The 19,057-nt window shown below is 38.4% G+C and overlaps 1 protein-coding gene across 3 annotated transcripts in view; it reads left to right on the forward strand.

Moving 5' to 3' along the window:
* LOC126348001 (interaptin-like) overlaps positions 1–19,057 on the forward strand; it is a 238,839-nt gene that overhangs the window by 8,775 nt on the left and 211,007 nt on the right. For all 3 annotated transcript variants that reach the window (XM_050002320.1, XM_050002318.1, XM_050002319.1), the window contains 3 exons: positions 182–313; positions 12,628–12,763; positions 18,695–18,827. In XM_050002320.1, the coding sequence (XP_049858277.1) occupies positions 182–313; positions 12,628–12,763; positions 18,695–18,827 (401 nt within the window). The remainder of the gene's footprint in view (positions 1–181; positions 314–12,627; positions 12,764–18,694; positions 18,828–19,057) is intronic.

Genomic DNA, 19,057 nt, shown 5'->3' on the forward strand with positions numbered 1-19,057 from the left:
AGGGGGCTATGCTCCAGACTGAACGCTGAAAGGCATAATCAGTCTTAAATTATGATTATGATGAAAAGTGAGTATCAGTTAAATTTATAACAGTTTACTTGTTTATTTGTTATGGTTAATGTAAAACATTATTTTCTGGTGAAACTGAAATAGTAACACTATTTTGTGTTGTATGTTACAGATGGAGACTGTTGTAAGTTAAAAGAGATGTTATTGGAACTCGAAGAGAGTTTAATGTGGGCTGAAGAATGGCAGCATACAGTTACAGAATTTTCTAATGATACAATGAGTTTCATGGATAAAGCTTTCCACAGTAAGCTTCATCCAGAAATTAAAATTATGATATCTCATCAATCTCAAAATAGCATTGTGCCACATACATATCAAAACATGCACATAATAATAAGTAATAATGTGTTGCATAGTTATAATGGTACATAAATAATTTTCTTACATTAGTATTCACTCTTCTGTATATTCATGAACAAGAATGGCCATAATACAGAAACAAAACCTAGTGCTATACATGCTTTTATACACATCTACTTAGGTAATGGATCAGAATTTGGGAAGTTAGATCCCATAACCAGACTGACATGTTAGAAAATTTAGATAAATGGGTAGGCTGAAGTTAGATATAGTGGGATTTAGTGAAGTATGTTGACAAGAATAACAGGACTTCAGCACAAGTGCATAGAGAGTATCACCTGAAAATCTGGTAGCAGTAATGCAAGTGCAGCCCTAACAATGGACAAGAAAATATAATGCTGATGATCTACTGTGAACAGCATAGTGAATACTTTTTAGTCTCAGAAAGCCAAGATACGCCATAGAAATACAAATTATGTACTTCATAGTTCCACTGATGATTGAAGAAATTGAAGGAGTGCATGACAAGTTAAAAGAAATTATTTAGTGTTTGGGGAGACAAAAAATTAACTGTGATGTGGGAACTGGGATTCAGTAGTAAGAAAATGAAGAGAATGAAAAATAGTAGCTAAATGTGTATTGGAGGGGAATGAAAGGATATGCCATCTACTACAGTTCTGCGCAGAGTACCATTTAATGATTGATGATTTGGTTTAAGAATTATGAAAGATAGTTGTGACCATGGATGAGACATCTATGCATTGGACAGTTTCATTTATGTTACATAATAGTAGACCAGAGATTTCAAAACCAGATTTTGAACTACAGAATATTTCCAGACATATGTGGATTCTGGCCAGAATTTATTGTTTATGAATTGCAGATTGAAACTGAAGGAGTTGCAGAAGTGTAGGAAATTAAGGAGATGCAATCTTCATAAGTTGTAGGAACCATTGATTGCTGAAAGTATCAAATGGGGCAGTAGGCAACTACTGTCTGAAATGGGAGAAAGGAATCCAATAGAAGATGAATGAGAAGCTCTGAAAGGTGAAATAATGAAGGCAGCAGAGGAACAAATAGGTAAAATGAAAAGGCCTAGTAAAAACCCTTGGATAATGCAAGAGATACTGAATTTCATTGATGAAATGAGAAAATATATAAAAAAAATTGTGTAACAGGCTAGTCAGTTGAGGCTACAGAGTTGTGTGTGCCATATACTATGGTATCAGTTTTCCAGTACAGCAGCAATTGTGATTGTGATTTTCATTGGCCCTGTAAATTACCTTTGGTATAAGTATGTACTTGTAATATAGGGCACATCATTATGGTTGCAATCTAGATGACATACAAATAGTAGATTACACAGTAAAAACACACTAGCTTGCACAGTATACACATAATGCTGAAGAATTTTCAGCATATATTTTTTTGTGAATCATATATTGTACATGAATCATTCTGCTATGTGTGTTGCTCTAGCACTAATTTTTCATTTAATTTCTCTTAATTCGTTGCATAGCATTTATCACTCACAGGATGAACTTTCACTTACTCTCTGCTCATGTACCTACAATTTCTCTTCCATTCGAAATTTTTTAGGGATGCAGGGAACACCTTCTCAGTTTTGAGGTTTTGTAAGACTCTTGGCAATTCTTGTATTAACTTTATGCCAAAGTAATTAGCTCTTTTTCGAAAATCTGAAGTCTATGTGATATGTCTTGCAACTGATTTCTGTTCCTTGTGTTATGAGGACGAACAGTCTCTTTGATCTCCAGTTTTATGGGATTTTGTAGTGCAGTCACAATGGTCTTGAATATATACAGTCATGGAAATATCAAACTATTAAGATCTGTGAAACAGTTGATACAAGATTTTTTTTTCAATATAATTCGAATGGCTTTCCTCTGTAGTATGAATATATGTTTCATTCCTGTGATGGTTAAATTCTCAATTACTATGATTCCATATAGATATATAGTCTATGATAGACAGTGCACAAGAGGTCTTGATGTGCTGAGCAAGTTGTTTCATTCTAAATATCACTGAGCGTTGCTTGTTGGAAACAGTTTTTATCTGCTGCTTCCAATTTAGGCCACTGTCTATTCTTATGCCTAAAAACTTAACTGAAGTTACTTCTCCCAGTTCTTTTTCGCCTAGAAAAACATTTGTGTTCTTTCTTTTGCTTAGTGTTGAAAACCATGTACACAGTTTTTTCCAGAATAATAATTAACTCATTGTCTGTGAGACATTGTGCTGTATTATTGATTGATATGAAAGTGTTTCTCTCAAGTGCTTCAAAATTGTTGGAAAGACTTAGCACAGTCATATCATTTGGATACAGCTTCTTATTTTCATTTTCATATGCTTGTACATTATTTACAAATAAATTGAAGAGGATAGGTCTCCTAACGGATCCTTAAAGTACACCATACATAATGCTTCTAACTTATGATCTGTGATCTGTAGGTTGTTAATGGTGACATATTGCCTCCTGTTACTGTAATATGATGTTATACAGTCCGTTGCTTGTCCACAAATAACAGTATTCTCTAGTTTCTCTACTAGGACTGCATGACTGATTGTGTCAAACGCCAGGAATATGTCAAGAAAAACTCCAGATGTTACCGTCTGGTTGCCAAGCCCTGTACAGTAAAGTCTGTTAATGATTCAGTTGCTGTTTCCAATGATTTCCCAGGGAGTCAAGAATGCCTGTTCAACAAGTACATTCTTTATTATTTGATGCCTCCCATGCCATGCTTTAATGATAGTGATAGTGGACCTGTGTCTGGTCACAGCTACAAGGCACCAGCACAATGCTGAGGCAGCACAACAGCTGGTAGTGACAGTGCCCTTTCTGAACAGGTAATGTGTCAACTCCACAGTGTGTCAAGGCTAATGGCTGCAGTCAGTGATGGCTGGCAGAAAGGAGGCAGAAATGAGCAGGCACACAAAGTTGAATTTGGGAAGATTGGAGGCAAGATGGCACAACAGGCAATGGCGGCTACTAGGCACCCTAGCTGTGGCAGGTCCTTTACAAAGCCCTGAATTGTTAGGGCTAGCTTACAACTCATAACCAGCAACCTTGCCAAATCGTTGTGCTGCTCAGTGAGGTTGGAGTAGCTTAGCTGTACATCTGACAGATGATTGTTGCAGAGACTATGCCTGTCAGATGCACTACACTGAAGGAATGGCACTACTGTCTAAAGTGGGATCATTTGTACTACCTCTAGCTTAGTGTGTATGATACATGGCAGGCTCTCATCACACACTTGGTTGCGAAAATTCCATATTATGCTGCACTGTGTAGCAACTCAGTCAATCACTGACAGGAGAATGCTGTGTTGAAGGGTGTTACGCAGAACTTTTGTACCACCCAGCTGCCCAGCTGTAGAATTACAATGATGATTGGCCTGCACATCCTTTGCCGGGATGTGAAGGCATGCCTGAAGTCAATGATGCAGTAGTAGCTACTGAAGCAGACAAAAAGGTAATATGAACATCTAAAAATTACACTGACAGAAACTGCATAAAGCCAAAGCAGAAGTTACTAGAAAAGAGAGCAAAGCTGTTCAAGTATACATGACTGTGAGAAAGATAAATGTTGCCAACAGGAAGATCAAAGAAAGCTTTGGAAAAAGAGAAGCAGATGTTTGAATTTCAAGAACTATGATGGCAAACCAGTACTAAGCAAAGAAGGGAAGCATTTCCCTTGATGGGTCATCCACAACTGTTATTCATGATCAATGATAAAATCCTCTACAGCTGTAAAAATTATTTATTTCTGTAAAGGAAAGCACTACCCAGTTTTGGAACATATGTCACAACTTCAGGTGCATATCAAAATGTGATTCCATAGAGAATGTATAACTAAGGTTAAAATAGGTTAAAATAGGGCATCCCTAGTACAGGGCATGCAAGACAATATCCCTTTTCTGACAACCTAGGACTGAAGAGGATGCTCTCTTGCATGCCATGTACCAGAGATTCCCTGTTTTAACTTATGTTGACATTAGTTATGCATCCTTTGTGGACTCACATTTTAATTTGCACCTGAAGATGGACTTGAAACCGGGCGGTGTGTTCGTTTTTAGAAATAAATAATTTTTACAACTGTAGGAGTATTATTAAACAAGGGAAGGCTGGAAGGTGCAAGGAATAAATGAAGGTTGGAACTTTAATAGTTGCAACTATTTACTTACAGCTCATACAAAATAGATACATGTTTCAAAGTTTTACTAACCTTCAAAGTAGTCACCAGCATTGTGTATAACCTGTTGCCAGCAATGTGGAAGTCGTAGGATACTCTTAGCAGTGCCAGTTATGTTGACAGTTCAAGCAGCGCGGTCTATTGCCCAATGAATTTGTAGCAGTTCTTAAGCAAATGCTGTGAAGTGTTTCCTTCAGTTTAGAAATCGAGTTGAACATATGAGGGCTTAATTCAGGGGAGTGCAGTAGGTGGTATAGCACTCAGCAGTGTCATCACTTCTGTCTCTTTGCTGTTCATTTTTGGAACACAACCTATGACCAGCCATGTGATGACACTTTCTGCAGGACCTAACGATCATTTTGCAGGACAGTGCTCAAGCATGTAAACTGCAAGCTGTTACTGATCTGTTTGACTGATGGGGCTGCTAAGTGCTATACCACCTACTGTGCTCCCCTGACTTAAGCCCTTGTGACTTAAACTCAGTTTCTAAACTGAAGGAAACACTTCATGGAATTCGCTTCAGAATTGTTACAAATTCATCGGGCAATAGACCCGCCACTTGAAATGTCAACACGCTAGCACTGCTAAGTGTATCCTATGACTTACACATAACTGGCAACCGGTTATACACAATTCTGGTGATGAATACTTTGAAGGTCAGTAAAACTTTGGAACACGTATCTATTTTGTACGAGCTGTAAATAAATAGTTGCCACTATTAAAGTTCCAACCCTCATATAAAAGGGCTATGCAAAGTGAATTAACTTCAAGATAATATTGTGGAAAGGAAACAAAAAGTATATGAAGATTGTATTGTAATGTATTTATTGGTCCTGTTTTCTACAATGCAGCTTATGCATAAGGCATTGGACAAGTCAAGTTATGAGTATACAGCTGAATGTCATTTCTAGCCATACATATTTAAGTTTACAATAATAAACTTTATACATAAGTATTTGCATAACATACTTCATAAATTTAAATATTCTTCAATGGAGAAAATGCAGTGATGCTGTAAATATTACTTTAGAGATTTTCCAAAGGTATTGGCCTCAGTAATAGCTTTTATGTCGCTCTGCAGCCAAAGTCCTAAGGATTTGGTTTCAGTATTGTTACCAGCTAATGAATGGTACGATATTGCAGGAAGAATTTGACAGAGTGCTGAAAGATTTAAGTCAAAATGAGGCACATGGAATACATTCCCTGAGAGTTATTAAGATCTTTGGAAGAACCAGCTACGAGAAAACTATTACACTTCATATTTAACATATGATACTGTCAAAATTAAAGAAGAATGTTACTTGTAACTCCAGTAACAAAAGGAATTTGCTGACAGGAATGAGTATTTTGGAACTGTCAGTTTAATTGTCATGATTACAAAATACAGACACAAATTATTTGCAGAAGAATTGAAAGACTTATAGAAGCCAACCTCAGGCAAAATAAGTTTGCATTACAAAGAAAAGTAGGACTAATCAGGGTAAGACTATTTCTATAATTTACAATGGCAAATACTGGTAGATTGAAGGAAGATAAACCTATGAGGTGGCTGTAGCAACAATATTTAGCCAAGTACAAAAGATGACTAAAACAAGTAGTAAAATTTACATGGTCAGCAAACTTGATAAAGAAACACTAGTATCATTTCACAATGAGGATTTTGAAATATTTAGCTCTACCAGGAGTAAGCAGAAGAACTGTGGCAGAAGAATAGTTTGCCAAACACTGGATACCAGAGACAGAGAAATGCTAGATTAAACATGTTTAATTGTCTAAAGGTTAATGTGTAAAGCCTCCCAGTGACTACTGTAACAGAATCATATCAAAAGACTTATTACAAAACCCAAAGAAATTCTGGCCATATGTAAAGGCTTCCAGTGGTACCATACCAAAGTTTGCATTCAGACACTTGTAGATGATGCAGTAACCAAAACTGAGTGTGTTAAAACAAAAGCAGTAGTACTTTAAGGAAAGTGACAGGAGAATGATCCTAGTTCAGTTCTTGCAGAACTGCAGAGATGATTGATATCGACTGTCTTTTGACGTCTACCTTTGTTGAGTCTTAGAATGTATTTTAGTTCAAGAAAGGAAAGGTGGAAGATTAGAGTTTAATGCCTCATTGGCAGTGTAATCATTAGAGATTAAGCACAAGCTTGGGCTGTGAAAGGACCGGGAAAGAAATTGGCCCTGCCTTTTTCAGCTAAAACATTCTAGCTCTTGCCTGGAGTAATTAAAGAAATCACAGAAAAATTAAATCTAGATGACCGGACAGGGATTTGGACTATCATCCTCACAAATGTGAGTCCCACTGTGTCGCCTGTCTTGGTCTTCTGGCTCAAACATAATGGTGTATGGTGTACCTAAAAAGGAATGCGTCCCACCATACCAACGAACATGAACTCCCGTAACTGTCACATGACATACTGAAAGCTATGGATCAGAGCAGTCAGATTCATCAGTCAGATTGATGTTGTTTTTCTCGATTCCCAAAAAGGATTTGACTTAACTGCTACACCATGGCAAAACAGTGGAAGACATGAAGATGTGCATCGTAATCTAGGTAGCAGTGGAATATCACCTACACTCAGTTTTCAACATACTGAATACCATTTTGAAGATCACAAAGATTGCCATCTGCTGGGTTCTGTGACTGCTCACACTCATTCAGACAGCCCACTGATTGTTTTGGATTGGTGCTGGGTGTATCACTATGACCCCAAGGCAAAAGAGCAAAGCCAGCAGTGGAAGCATGAGCAAACACCATTGAAAAAGGCAAAGACCTTTTCATCATTGTGTAAGGTGATGCTGAGTATATTTTAGGCCTGCTGTGATGTGATGGTAACAGCTTATTTTCAATTAGGGCCAAAGCAACCCAGGAGAATACTACTAGAATTTCCTGAGAAGGCTTTGGGAGACTTCTGTCAAGATGTAGAATTGCAGGAAGTTACCCAAGTTAATTATAAATCTATTTATCAATCATTTTATTATAATAACATTTAAAGATTCTCATTGTTACCTGTTATAAAAATTCGATTGCCTGAGTGCAGGCATATTTATATGAGAGGTAGTTCATTCAATTCATTCCAGTTGAGTGTTAGAGGAGCATTCACTATAAGTTTGTTTGGTAGAACTTACGTATTTGTGAGAAGTTATAATACGGAGTGAAAACTGGCCACAAATTTGTGTACATTTGTTAATCAGAGTAAATATCTGGCATCCTACATGCATGAAGAACCAATCATATATTAACTACAGTGAAGCAAGTTTTAACCATCACCCCACCTACAGAGGCAGAGACCAATCTAAATAACCATCTGCTACTAATTTCATCAGTACTCAAAGCAAAATAAAAAAATTAAATTTAATTGTCGGTTTATCACATCAATTTTGTAGTAAGTTGTTATGGCTGCCACTCTGAAACAAGATGCAGCCTCACCAGTTTTATTATAGAGCTGCTATAAGCAGCTTAATGCTAAGTACTACTTGCATTACTACTTATTATACAGCATTATAACAAATACTTCTACTTGACATGTAGTTAACAGATATTTACAAATCCTTAATCTAAACATTCAAATAATGTGGCTAATGAGATATGCTTTGAATTTTCTTTTCAATTGGTAGCGATTCCCAGTTTCTTGCTTTATGTTAAATGGGAGCTCGTTAAATATTTTCCACCAGAGTAAATAACTTCGTTATGAACCATGGACAAGGAGAAAAAGTCTACATGAAGTTCATTTGTGTCTTGTATTGTATTGGCGTAAATTAAAGTTTAACTGAACCTTATTTTTACCATCAGCAGTTCTTTGTTATCACTGTTCAGTGTTATGATTAGCTGTTTTGTTATATCAGTATCAAATTTAACAGTTTTTTTTGTAATCATCAGAGTGGGCACTGAATATTTCCAACTGAAATCCAGATGAATTTGTTTCATGGAATATTTTTTTGTCTTATAGTAATTTCATTGCAAATTCCTTCAAAGTCATGAAATGTAGTTTACTGTTTAACAGATCTCTATTGACTGGAAAATTACTGTGCTTGTACAGATTGGATATTAAGGATAAGATTCAGATAGTATGTTTTTATTTTGTAACTCAAGGAAATGATTCTGTTGTACTGTGACATAAATTTAATTTCACTTATTGATTTATTAGCACTTTTAATATTTAATTATCATTAAATGACTTTGTTGTCTTTTGGTTGGGATCTTCACTAAACAAACAAATTATGTTCAACAAACACTTAAAAATATTTTCTCTATAGAAAATGATGAAAATTCTGCCATATAAAGACTTGCTATAGATTATAGAGAAGCGTAAGTGCTCTTGTGCTTACATGTATTGGTTACTTCAATATTTGGTAACTTGACACCAATGGTGGTGGATACTGAGTGATTATTTGCATAATTGACTGTAGATTTGTGGTTTTGTTACAGAAGTTAATCCTATCATTTTATTATTAATAATAATTTTCACAGATCATCATGACATAGTGGTGTCTTTATCTTCTCACAGTTGATAGCTGTTTAACTCTCAACAATGGCTGGTGTAGTTTTATGTTGTCGCATGTATGGCTATTACCACTGTGTTGTATGTCACCAGCATCCTTCGTATGAAACAGAGCATATGCAGTTGCATCAGTATCGTGAAATACTATGTGTATCAATAAATATTATTTGCAAAAATTACAGCAGTGCATTAATTACAATAATTATTTGATGAATTGTCTTGTTAGTTTTCACTCAGGCAGAAGAAATCGTAATGTTAGGCACATTTTTCATGACACTACAACTTAATGAGAAGAAAGAACAAGACTAGCAGGTTCTGTCTCATTATTAGTGGCAAGCAATACCTCAAATCTGTTCATCACAAATTTGGGGTACCATTTTGTCTATTTGCCACATACTGTCTCCCCCATGTAATAACTCGAGATCGGGGGATGACCTGCTAACCATCATTGGGTGGCACATTGGTGCCAGATCTGGGTCTTCAAGAGTCAGCAACAAGAATAAATGGTTAGCTGTGCAGCATGTTTGCAGTAACAACAGACTTCCCTGTTACTTAATCATTGATGCAGTTTTCAGAGGTCATATGAAGTCAGTCAACAGTTGTCAATGGAGGTTCCAGAAGTTCATGAACAGCAACTAGCTGCTCCAGGAGGATTCCTTAATGCGTAGCCATACCTATTCCACAAAACAACCGAATTACATAATTATGATGAGCAGCAATCTATATTTTTCATAATATTGTTGATATATCACCCTCACTCTTGCAAAGACAAAAAAGTGGGGAAATGAAATCAAAAATTAGTTGCTGATTACTGCAAAACAAAAATCACATGCAGTCTAGAAATTTAATATTGCTGGTCATCACTGGTATCTGCAAGGTGTTGGGGAGGTGGAGGGAATTTTCTACCCTTTGAATCTTGGCTGCAAGTTTTTTTATTCATTACAGAATTCTCATGCACTTCTAGAACTGATTTCCCAAGATTGGATAGTCAAATTCTCTGGCATATAATAAGTTTTTAGTGTTACTCATATAAACTGATGAGCCAAAATGTTATGACCACCTGCTTAATATCTTGTTTGCTCAAATTTGGAATGAAATTTGTCACTGATTCCGCATATCAGGAATTTGAACATTTGTTGGTAAGTTTGTGGAGGGATGTGGCATTCGATGTCTACACACAGGTCATGTAATTAATGAGCTGCTGACTTTTATATGTGGTGATGATGCCCAATAGCGATCTAGATGGGTTCCATTGGATTTATATCAAGCAAATGTCATAGTCAAGACATCAAAGTGAGTTCACTATAATGCTTCTCAAACCAATGGTTCTGGCTCTGAGACATGGACAGTTATACTGCTGAAAGATGACACGCCATTGGGGAAGACATCGAGCATGAAGAAATGCAGGAGGTTCACAGCTCCCAGCATGTCTTCACTTGCTACCACAGGTTCCATGCAAATGCAGGGGAATGCCTCCCATATATAATACTGCTCCCACTAGCTTGTGTCCATGGTGCACCACATGTTTCGAATCACTGCTCACCTCGATGACAGCATTTGTGTAGATCACCATCAATTTAATGATGATGTAAATAAAATAGAAAGAAACTTCCACATGGGAAAAATATATTAAAAACAAAGATTCCAAGACTTACCAAGCGGGAAAGCGCCGGCAGACAGGCACAATGAACAAAACACACAAACACACACACAGAATTACTAGCTTTCGCAACCGATGGTTGCTTCTTCAGGAAGGAGAGGGAAAGACGAAAGGATGTGGGTTTTAAGGGAGAGGGTAAGGAGTCATTCCAATCCCGGGAGCGGAAAGACTTCCCTTAGGGGAAAAAAAGGACAGGTGTACACTCGCACACACACACACATACACACACACACATATCGTGTGTGTGTGTGTGTGTGTGTGTGTGTGTGTGTGTGTGTGTGTGTGTGTGTGTGTGTGTGTGGTGTGTGGGTGCGAGTGTACACCTGTCCTTTTTTTCCACTAAGGGAAGTCTTTCCGCTCCCGGGATTGGAATGACTCCTTACCCTCTCCCATAAAACCCACATCCTTTCGTCTTTACCTCTCCTTTTGAAGAAGCGACCATCGGTTGCGAAAGCTAGTAATTCTGTGTGTGTGTTTGTGTGTTTTGTTCTTTGTGCCTGTCTGCCGGCACTTTCCCGCTTGGTAAGTGTTGGAATCTTTGTTTTTAATATATTTTGACCATCAATTTATTGTCACAAAAATGTGATTCAGCTGATGCGTGTCCATTGACTGACAGTTGAATCCCAATGGTCCTATGCCCACTCAGCCACAATTGATGATGTCATTGGGTCAACATGTGAACACTTAGGGCTGGTCTACTGTGGAGCTCCATGTTCAACAATATATGAAGAACAATGTGCTCAAAAGACTTGTGGTACACCATCATTGTGCTCTTTTGGTAGAGGTACCAAAGATCACTATCTATCCTACTTTACAGAGCAGACAAGCCTCCGACCACCATATTCTGTGAAGAGTCACAGATGTTGAACCATTTAGTATCTAGTGGTAGTTTCACTGTCCTTCTACCCCTTTCTGTCGATGTTCATGAGTGTAGTGTGTGAATATTCAACTAGCTTCACCATTTTTTGGATACTCCTTCACAGGCTCTGTGTGATAATAATCAGCCCTTTGTCAAAGTCCGTGGTCTCAGTAGACTGCCTCATTTGTGGTCCATATCTTCGCTAGGGTAATCCCACATCAGTACCTTCTCCGCTTACAAACTCTTGTTACCATATTATGTACCTGCAATACCACTGGGCAGCATCCAACAATGTGATGGGCAGTGGTCATACTGTTTTGGCTCATTAGTCTAAGTTAGTTTCTATCAAATTAAGTTCTTTTGCTTGATATGTCTCAAAAGTGACCAATCCATTTATTAAAAAAATGACACCCTGGATAAATTTCTGTGGACGCCCATGCTGGTCACTCTCAAAGGCTTTAGCATTTGTAATGATTTGTGTTGTCTGTGCCAATTCCTTTACCAGTAGCTGCTTGCCTAGAATATAATCAGCAACACTGAATCTAACCTCACAATGACAATCTTCACCTACACTTCACTGCACCTTGCATTCATAATTTTATTGTCTATAGGATTTAATTGTATTGTAGTTTTCTTCCCCTTTCCGAAAATTATTTAGCTGGCTACTGTGTCAGAGCGGTTCTAGGTGCTACAGTGTGGAACCGGGCTACTGCTACAGTCGCCGGTTCAAATCCTGCCTCAGACATCGATGTGCGTGATGTCCTTTGGTTAGTTAGGTTTAAGTAGTTCTTAGTTCTAGGGGACTGATGACTTCAGATGTTAATTCCCATAGTGCTTAGAGTGATTTGAAGCATTTTTGAAAATTACTTCTTCCTGAAACAAGTATATCCTGTTGTGCATAGTTATAGTTTCTTGAATGGGATTGCAAAGATTAGAGCTTCTGCTTGATTGATTTTATAACAGTACGGATGAGAACAAAATACAAGTATTAATTTTAACATACCCCAAATTTTAATTCCACCAGGTCTTTCAGAAAAGCATTGGAATGATTTAGAACAAAGGAGTCAACAATTGACCCAAAAGGCAGGCATTGCTGCAGAAGTTGCCGTTAATCTCAGGAGCTCTCTTTGTGTAGCCCGTCAAATTCTCACAGATCTAAGGTAACTGAATTTTCATTTTTGACAGTGAGTGTTAAAAGAAAATATGAAAGATGAATGAAGTAAAGTACCAACTGTTAGCACCATGTGCCAAGATCTTGGTTATAATATTACAGGGGATATTGGAGATTCTGTGTTCATTTACTATGTGGAATTTTATTTGTTTGTAGACTGACTCAACTTGATGAATGTTGGTCTTGATTAGTGGTTACATGTATCCACATGAAATGAGTTTGAATGTACTCAGACAAATACATAAATGTTCCAATGTTTATAGGACTTGAAAAATCTTGTGTGAGAAGATTTGCTTTCCAGGCACTGAAAATTCTGCACTAACAGTAATCACACAATTGTGGCAAGGAAACTAGTGGTAGATTGCTAATAATTTAGGAGCAAAGGAGACAACTCATCTACTAGAGGAATAGTAGAAATAATAAGTCATTAGCAGATGCACGAAAAAGAATGAACACACACGCACACACACACACACACACACACACACACACACACACACACACACACATATACAAATGCTGCTTGTGTCTGTGTATGTGCGGATGGATATGTGTGTGTGTGTGTGTGTGCGCGCGAGTGTATACCTGTCCTTTTTTCCCCCTAAGGTAAGTTTTTCCACTCCCGGGATTGGAATAACTCCTTACCCTCTGCCTCTTAAAATCCACATCCTTTTGTCTTTCCCTCTCTTTCCCTGATGAAGCAACCATTGGTTGCACAAGCTTGAATTTTGTATATATATATATATATATATATATATATATATATATATATATATATATATATATATATATATATATATATATAATAGAAAGAAACTTCCACATGGGAAAAATATATTAAAAACAAAGATTCCAAGAATTACCAAGCGGGAAAGCTCCGGCAGACAGGCACAATGAACAAAACACACAAACACACACACATATTTACTAACTTTCGCAACCGATGGTTGCTTTTTCAGGGAAGAGGGAAGGAGAGGGAAAGACGAAAGGATGTGGGTTTTAAGGGAGAGGGTAAGGAGTCATTCCAATCCCGGGAGCGGAAAGTCTTCCCTTAGGGGGAAAAAAGGACAGGTGTACACTCGCACACACACACATATCCATCCGCACATACACAGACACAAGCAGACATATTTAAAGGCAAAGAGTAAGGGCAGAGATGTCAGTCGAGACGGAAGTACAGAGGCACAGAAGTTGTTGAAAGACGGGTGAGGTATGAGTGGAGGCAACTTGAAATTAGCGGAGGCTGAGGCCTGGTGGATATCGAGAAGAGAGGAAATACTAAAGGGCGAGTTCCCATCTCCGGAGTTCGGATAGGTTGGTGTTGGTGGGAAGTGCCACTAGAAACCTTCCTAAAAGACAATTTCCATTCCTTCCGAACTGACTATGCGAATGTAGACGAGATGTGGCTCAAATTCAAAGATATAATAGCAACAGCAATTGAGAGATTCATACCTCATAAATTGGTAAGAGATGGAACGGATCCTCCGTGGTACACAAAAAAGGTCCGAACGCTGTTGCAGAGGCAACGGAAAAAGCATGCGAAGTTCAGAAGAACGCGAAATCCTCAAGATGGACTAAAATTTTCAGAAGCGCGAAATTTGGCACGTACTTCGATGCGAGATGCCTTTAATAGGTTCCACAACGAAACATTGTCTCGAAACGTCCATTCTACCATTTCTAGACCGGCAAGGGAACTTGCTGTTCCAACAGGACAATGCACGTCCGCATGTATCCCGTGCCACGCAACGTGCTCTAGAAGGTGTAAGTCAACTACCTTGGCCAGCAAGATCTCCGGATCTGTCCCCCATTGAGCATGTTTGGGACTGGATGAAGTGTCATCTCACGCGGTCTGCACGTCCAGGACGAATGCTGGTCCAACTGAGGCGCCAGGTGGAAACGGCATGGCAAGCCGTTCCACAGGACTACATCCAGCATCTCTACGATCGTCTCCATGGGAGAATAGCAGCCTGCATTGCTGTGAAAGGTGGATATACACTGTACTAGTGCCGACATTGTGCATGCTCTGTTGCCTGTGTCTATGTGCCTTTGGTTCTGTCAGTGTGATCATGTGATGTATCTGACCCCAGGAATGTGTCAATAAAGTTTCCCCTTCCTGGGACAATGAATTCACGGTGTTCTTATTTCAATTTCCAGGAGTGTAGAAAGAAACTTCCACATGGGAATAATATATTAAAAACAAAGATTCCAAGACTTACCAAGCGGGAAAGCGCTGGTAGATAGGCACCCACGTAACCGCCCCCAGTGTAAAACCTGTCCTATGCACCCTCCCACCACGACCTACTCCAGTCCTGTAACCCGGAAGGTGTACATGATCAAAGGCAGAGCCACGTGTGAAAGCACCCACTTGATTTACCAACTGACCTGCCTACACTGTGACGTTTTCTATGTGGGAATGACCAGCAACAAACTGTCCATTCTCATGAATGGACACACGCAGACAGTGTTTGTTGGTAATGAGGATCACCCAGTGGCTAAACATGCCTTGGTGCACGGCCAGCACATCTTGGCACAGTATTACATCGTCTGGGTTATCTGGATACTTCCCACCAACACCAACCTATCCGAACTCTGGAGATGGGAACTTGCCCTTCAGTATATACTCTCTTCTCGATATCCGCCAGGCGTCAACCTCCGCTAATTTAAAGTTGCCACCGCTCATACCTCACCTGTCTTCCAACAACTTCTTTGCCTCTGTACTTCCGCCTCGACTGACATCTCTGCCCGAACTCTTTGCCTTTACAAATGTCTGCTTGTGTCTGTGTATGTGCGGATGGATATGTGTGTATGTGTGGATGGATATGTGTGTGTGTGCGAGTGTACACCTGTCCTTTTTTCCCCCTAAGGGAAGTCTTTCCGTTCCCGGGATTGGAATGACTCCTTACCCTCTCCCTTAAAATCCACATCCTTTCGTCTTTCCTTCTCCTTCCGACTTTCCTGAAGAAGCAACCGTCGGTTGCGAAAGCTAGAAATTTTGTGTGTGTGTTTTATTTATTGTGACTGTCTACCGGCGCTTTCCCGCTTGGTAAGTCTTGGAATCTTTGTTTTTAAATAAACTTCCACATGGGAAAAATATATTAAAAACAAAGATTCCAAGACTTACCAAGTGGGAAAGCGCCGGTAGACAGGCACATAAAATAACACACAAACACACACACAAAATTTCTAGCTTTCACAACCAACGGTTGCTTCTTCAGGAAAGAGGGAAAGAGAGGGAAAGATATTCCTGAAGAAGCAGCCGTTGGTTGCGAAAGCTAGAAATTTTGTGTGTGTGTTTGTGTGTTATTTTATTGTGCCTGTCTACCGGCACTTTCCCGCTCGGTAAGGCAGGTCAATAGATACACAAACATACACACTTAATTCAAGCTTTTGCAACCAACGGTTGCTTCTTCAGGAAAGAGGGAAAGGGAGGGAAAGACAAAAGGATGTGGGTTTTAAGGGAGAGGGTAAGGAGTGATTCCAATCCCGGGAGTGGAAAGACTTACCTTAGGGGGAAAAAAGGACAGGTATACACTCGCACACACACACATATCCATCCACACATAAAACAGACACAAATGTCTGCCAGGCTAACCCCTTGCCTGTTGCTATGAAGGAATTGAAGTGTAAATCTACCATTCAGAGGCATCAGGTGTTGTGACACCATTCATATCTAGCCAGTGGATGACACTGATGGTGGTAATTAAAAAGTCTAAAAACAAATTTCAGATCTGCAGCAGTTTTAAAATAGATATTGTAACTTGAGCTCTTGTTTCATTGGCGTGTGTCTACATAAAACAATATGGGATTGTGGTCTGCCTTGATGCAAACACTTTTTGTTGATTTTAAGTCTCCTATCCAGTTTCAGTTATACTCTACCTCAGTTCATTTCTTTATCTGAAACATGAAAACCACTGAAGATGTCCATATTTTGCAGAAACTTGTTTGGGGAATTAGGTAAACAAAAAGAGTTTCATCAAGGCAGGTCAACAAACACGTACTGATTTTAAATTGTCTATCAGTGTTGAGTCTAATCTATGTGTTTATCTTATTCTGCATCAAGAAGAGTTGGCTAAGCTCTTATGGGTCCAGTTTTGTTATAAGGTAGGGTACTTACAATTACTCTTAGATGCAACATCAAAACATTTTATGCTAAGCGGTATGACTTTTGAGCAACATCAGTATAGCAGTTTACTTTTTGGTATTGAGAGACCACTCACAACATAAAAAAAAGACTTAGAGCAGCTTATGCAGGAGTTACCACAAGTTTGAACTATTTAGATGACACTGTAGTCCTGGGTTTATCAGGAGAAACACCACAACAATTGAAATTAAATTTTGAATTCACATAGAGTTAGCAATCTCAAATATATGTTAATTATGTGTAGTTTTGTTCCAACTTAGTTTTGAGTACCTCCCCACAAACTGATCAAAGATACCCTCAGACTTAACATTTAAGGGTCTGATAATCTACTTATACCCAAAAAACTAAACAAGTTCCAGTCATTCTTGGGCAACTCATGATAAGTTCTCATTGTTACAGAAAATACTGAAACACTTTAAAATTTTAGCTAAAATGAGATCACTGCCCAGTGTAAGCCATTAAAACACTTTAAAACAGTGGCTAAAATAAGAACACTCCCAGTGTCAGCCAGCTGTTAAAGCACTGTCAGTTTTCTTAAAAAAGTAAAGTGAACTGAGATTCTATTATAAGAATGTACCAGTAAACCTTATTTAGTATTCTGCCTGCATAAAAGGTGCATCCAAACAAATCTTGCTCTTCCATATAAGAGTCCTTCAATATCTATAGCAGTATTTTTAACTTCATAGTTTACAATTAAACCTACATCTGAATTTCTTTCTTGCTCTGTTCCTCTGTAAGAAATCACAAGTCCTGGTTTAAGTTCCATTTGGTTTTTGTGATTTTGCTGGAATCCTGATAACCCCGCTATAGCCCATTAGGTCTTACTGAACTCCACTAACTTATCTTTGGATTTTTAAGTTCTGCAGTATATTACCCTTAAATTAAAAGTAGCAGTACAATTCATTTTATAAGGTCCATTTTATTGAAACTTTCTTGCAGTTTAAAACTGTGTGCCACACTGAGACTTGAAGCTGGATTTGTGTCGTGATCCAGTGCACAGTTTTAACCTACCAGGAAGTTTTAAGTCAGTGCACACTCCTCTACAAAGTGAAAGTTCATTCTAGTCCATGGTGTTATTTATTTACCCACACTTCATGTAGCATTGTGTGGGTTCAGAAGTTCCAAGATGTACCCTTGGCATACAGCCTTTGCCAGAATTCCCTCAGACCATTACTTCTAATGTTCCTCTATAAATGTGCCTGGAGCTCATATGTGGCAGTAGAGCTGTCAACAACCACACCTGGGGTACCCTAGCCAGCCAGGGTGTGATGAATATGGCCTGATACCTGAACAATGCTACACTTTGCCATGGTTATTCCTGTACCAATTTCAACTCAGGCCTGATTGTTTTAGAATCTAAGATCTTGGGCTCAACATCACTAGTCAGGGTGATGGTTAGTGACAGCACAACATGCAACACAGAATCATCATTTGGCAGCCAAATCAATCTTTGTATAATTCATTATGCATAGAAGTCTAGTCTAGTAAAATGTGCATACGCTACTCACTAAACATTCTGCAGTGTGTGTTGATGAGCAGTGCTTGCAACTTTTTTCCCCAGAAACTAGTCTCTCAAGATGATACTAACTGCCTCATGATATGAAATGAGGATTCAAAATAGTAAACTTCCACTAGGGACTGTTACATATAGTGTTATATACAGGTAATGTGGATAAATTTTATTAAGTTCCAATGTTTTGAAGTTTCCTTCACTAGTAGATTAAATTTAACTTCAAACAATTTTCATATGTGGAATTTTATGTTGTGTATGCTAATCAGGGATGAAGAAACCACTACAGAAGAATATTACTGGCATCAGCTGGAAGTGCTCAGACAACAGTCAGCAGGTTACCTCAACCTCTTTAAAAGAACAGAAAAAGTTTTGAACCATCTTAAAGATGTCCAGACTGTGGTAAGACATGTGCATTTTCTTTCTGCAGAAATTTTTATCCTGATATGTAGCCATTAGCTATTCTGCAAAGAAATTCTGCAAAATGTTATAGTTCTGACACTTTCATCAAAGGTTTCTCACAACAGAATCTTTGCATTGGTGCTAAACTTCAGAACTTCAGTTTCCAGCTCCGATGTTTTGTAACTTGAATACTAAGAGAAATTTAAACAACATCTTATCTATCATTGACA

The sequence above is a fragment of the Schistocerca gregaria genome, chromosome 1 (genome assembly GCF_023897955.1).
Source record: "Schistocerca gregaria isolate iqSchGreg1 chromosome 1, iqSchGreg1.2, whole genome shotgun sequence".
NCBI lineage: Eukaryota > Metazoa > Arthropoda > Insecta > Orthoptera > Acrididae > Schistocerca > Schistocerca gregaria.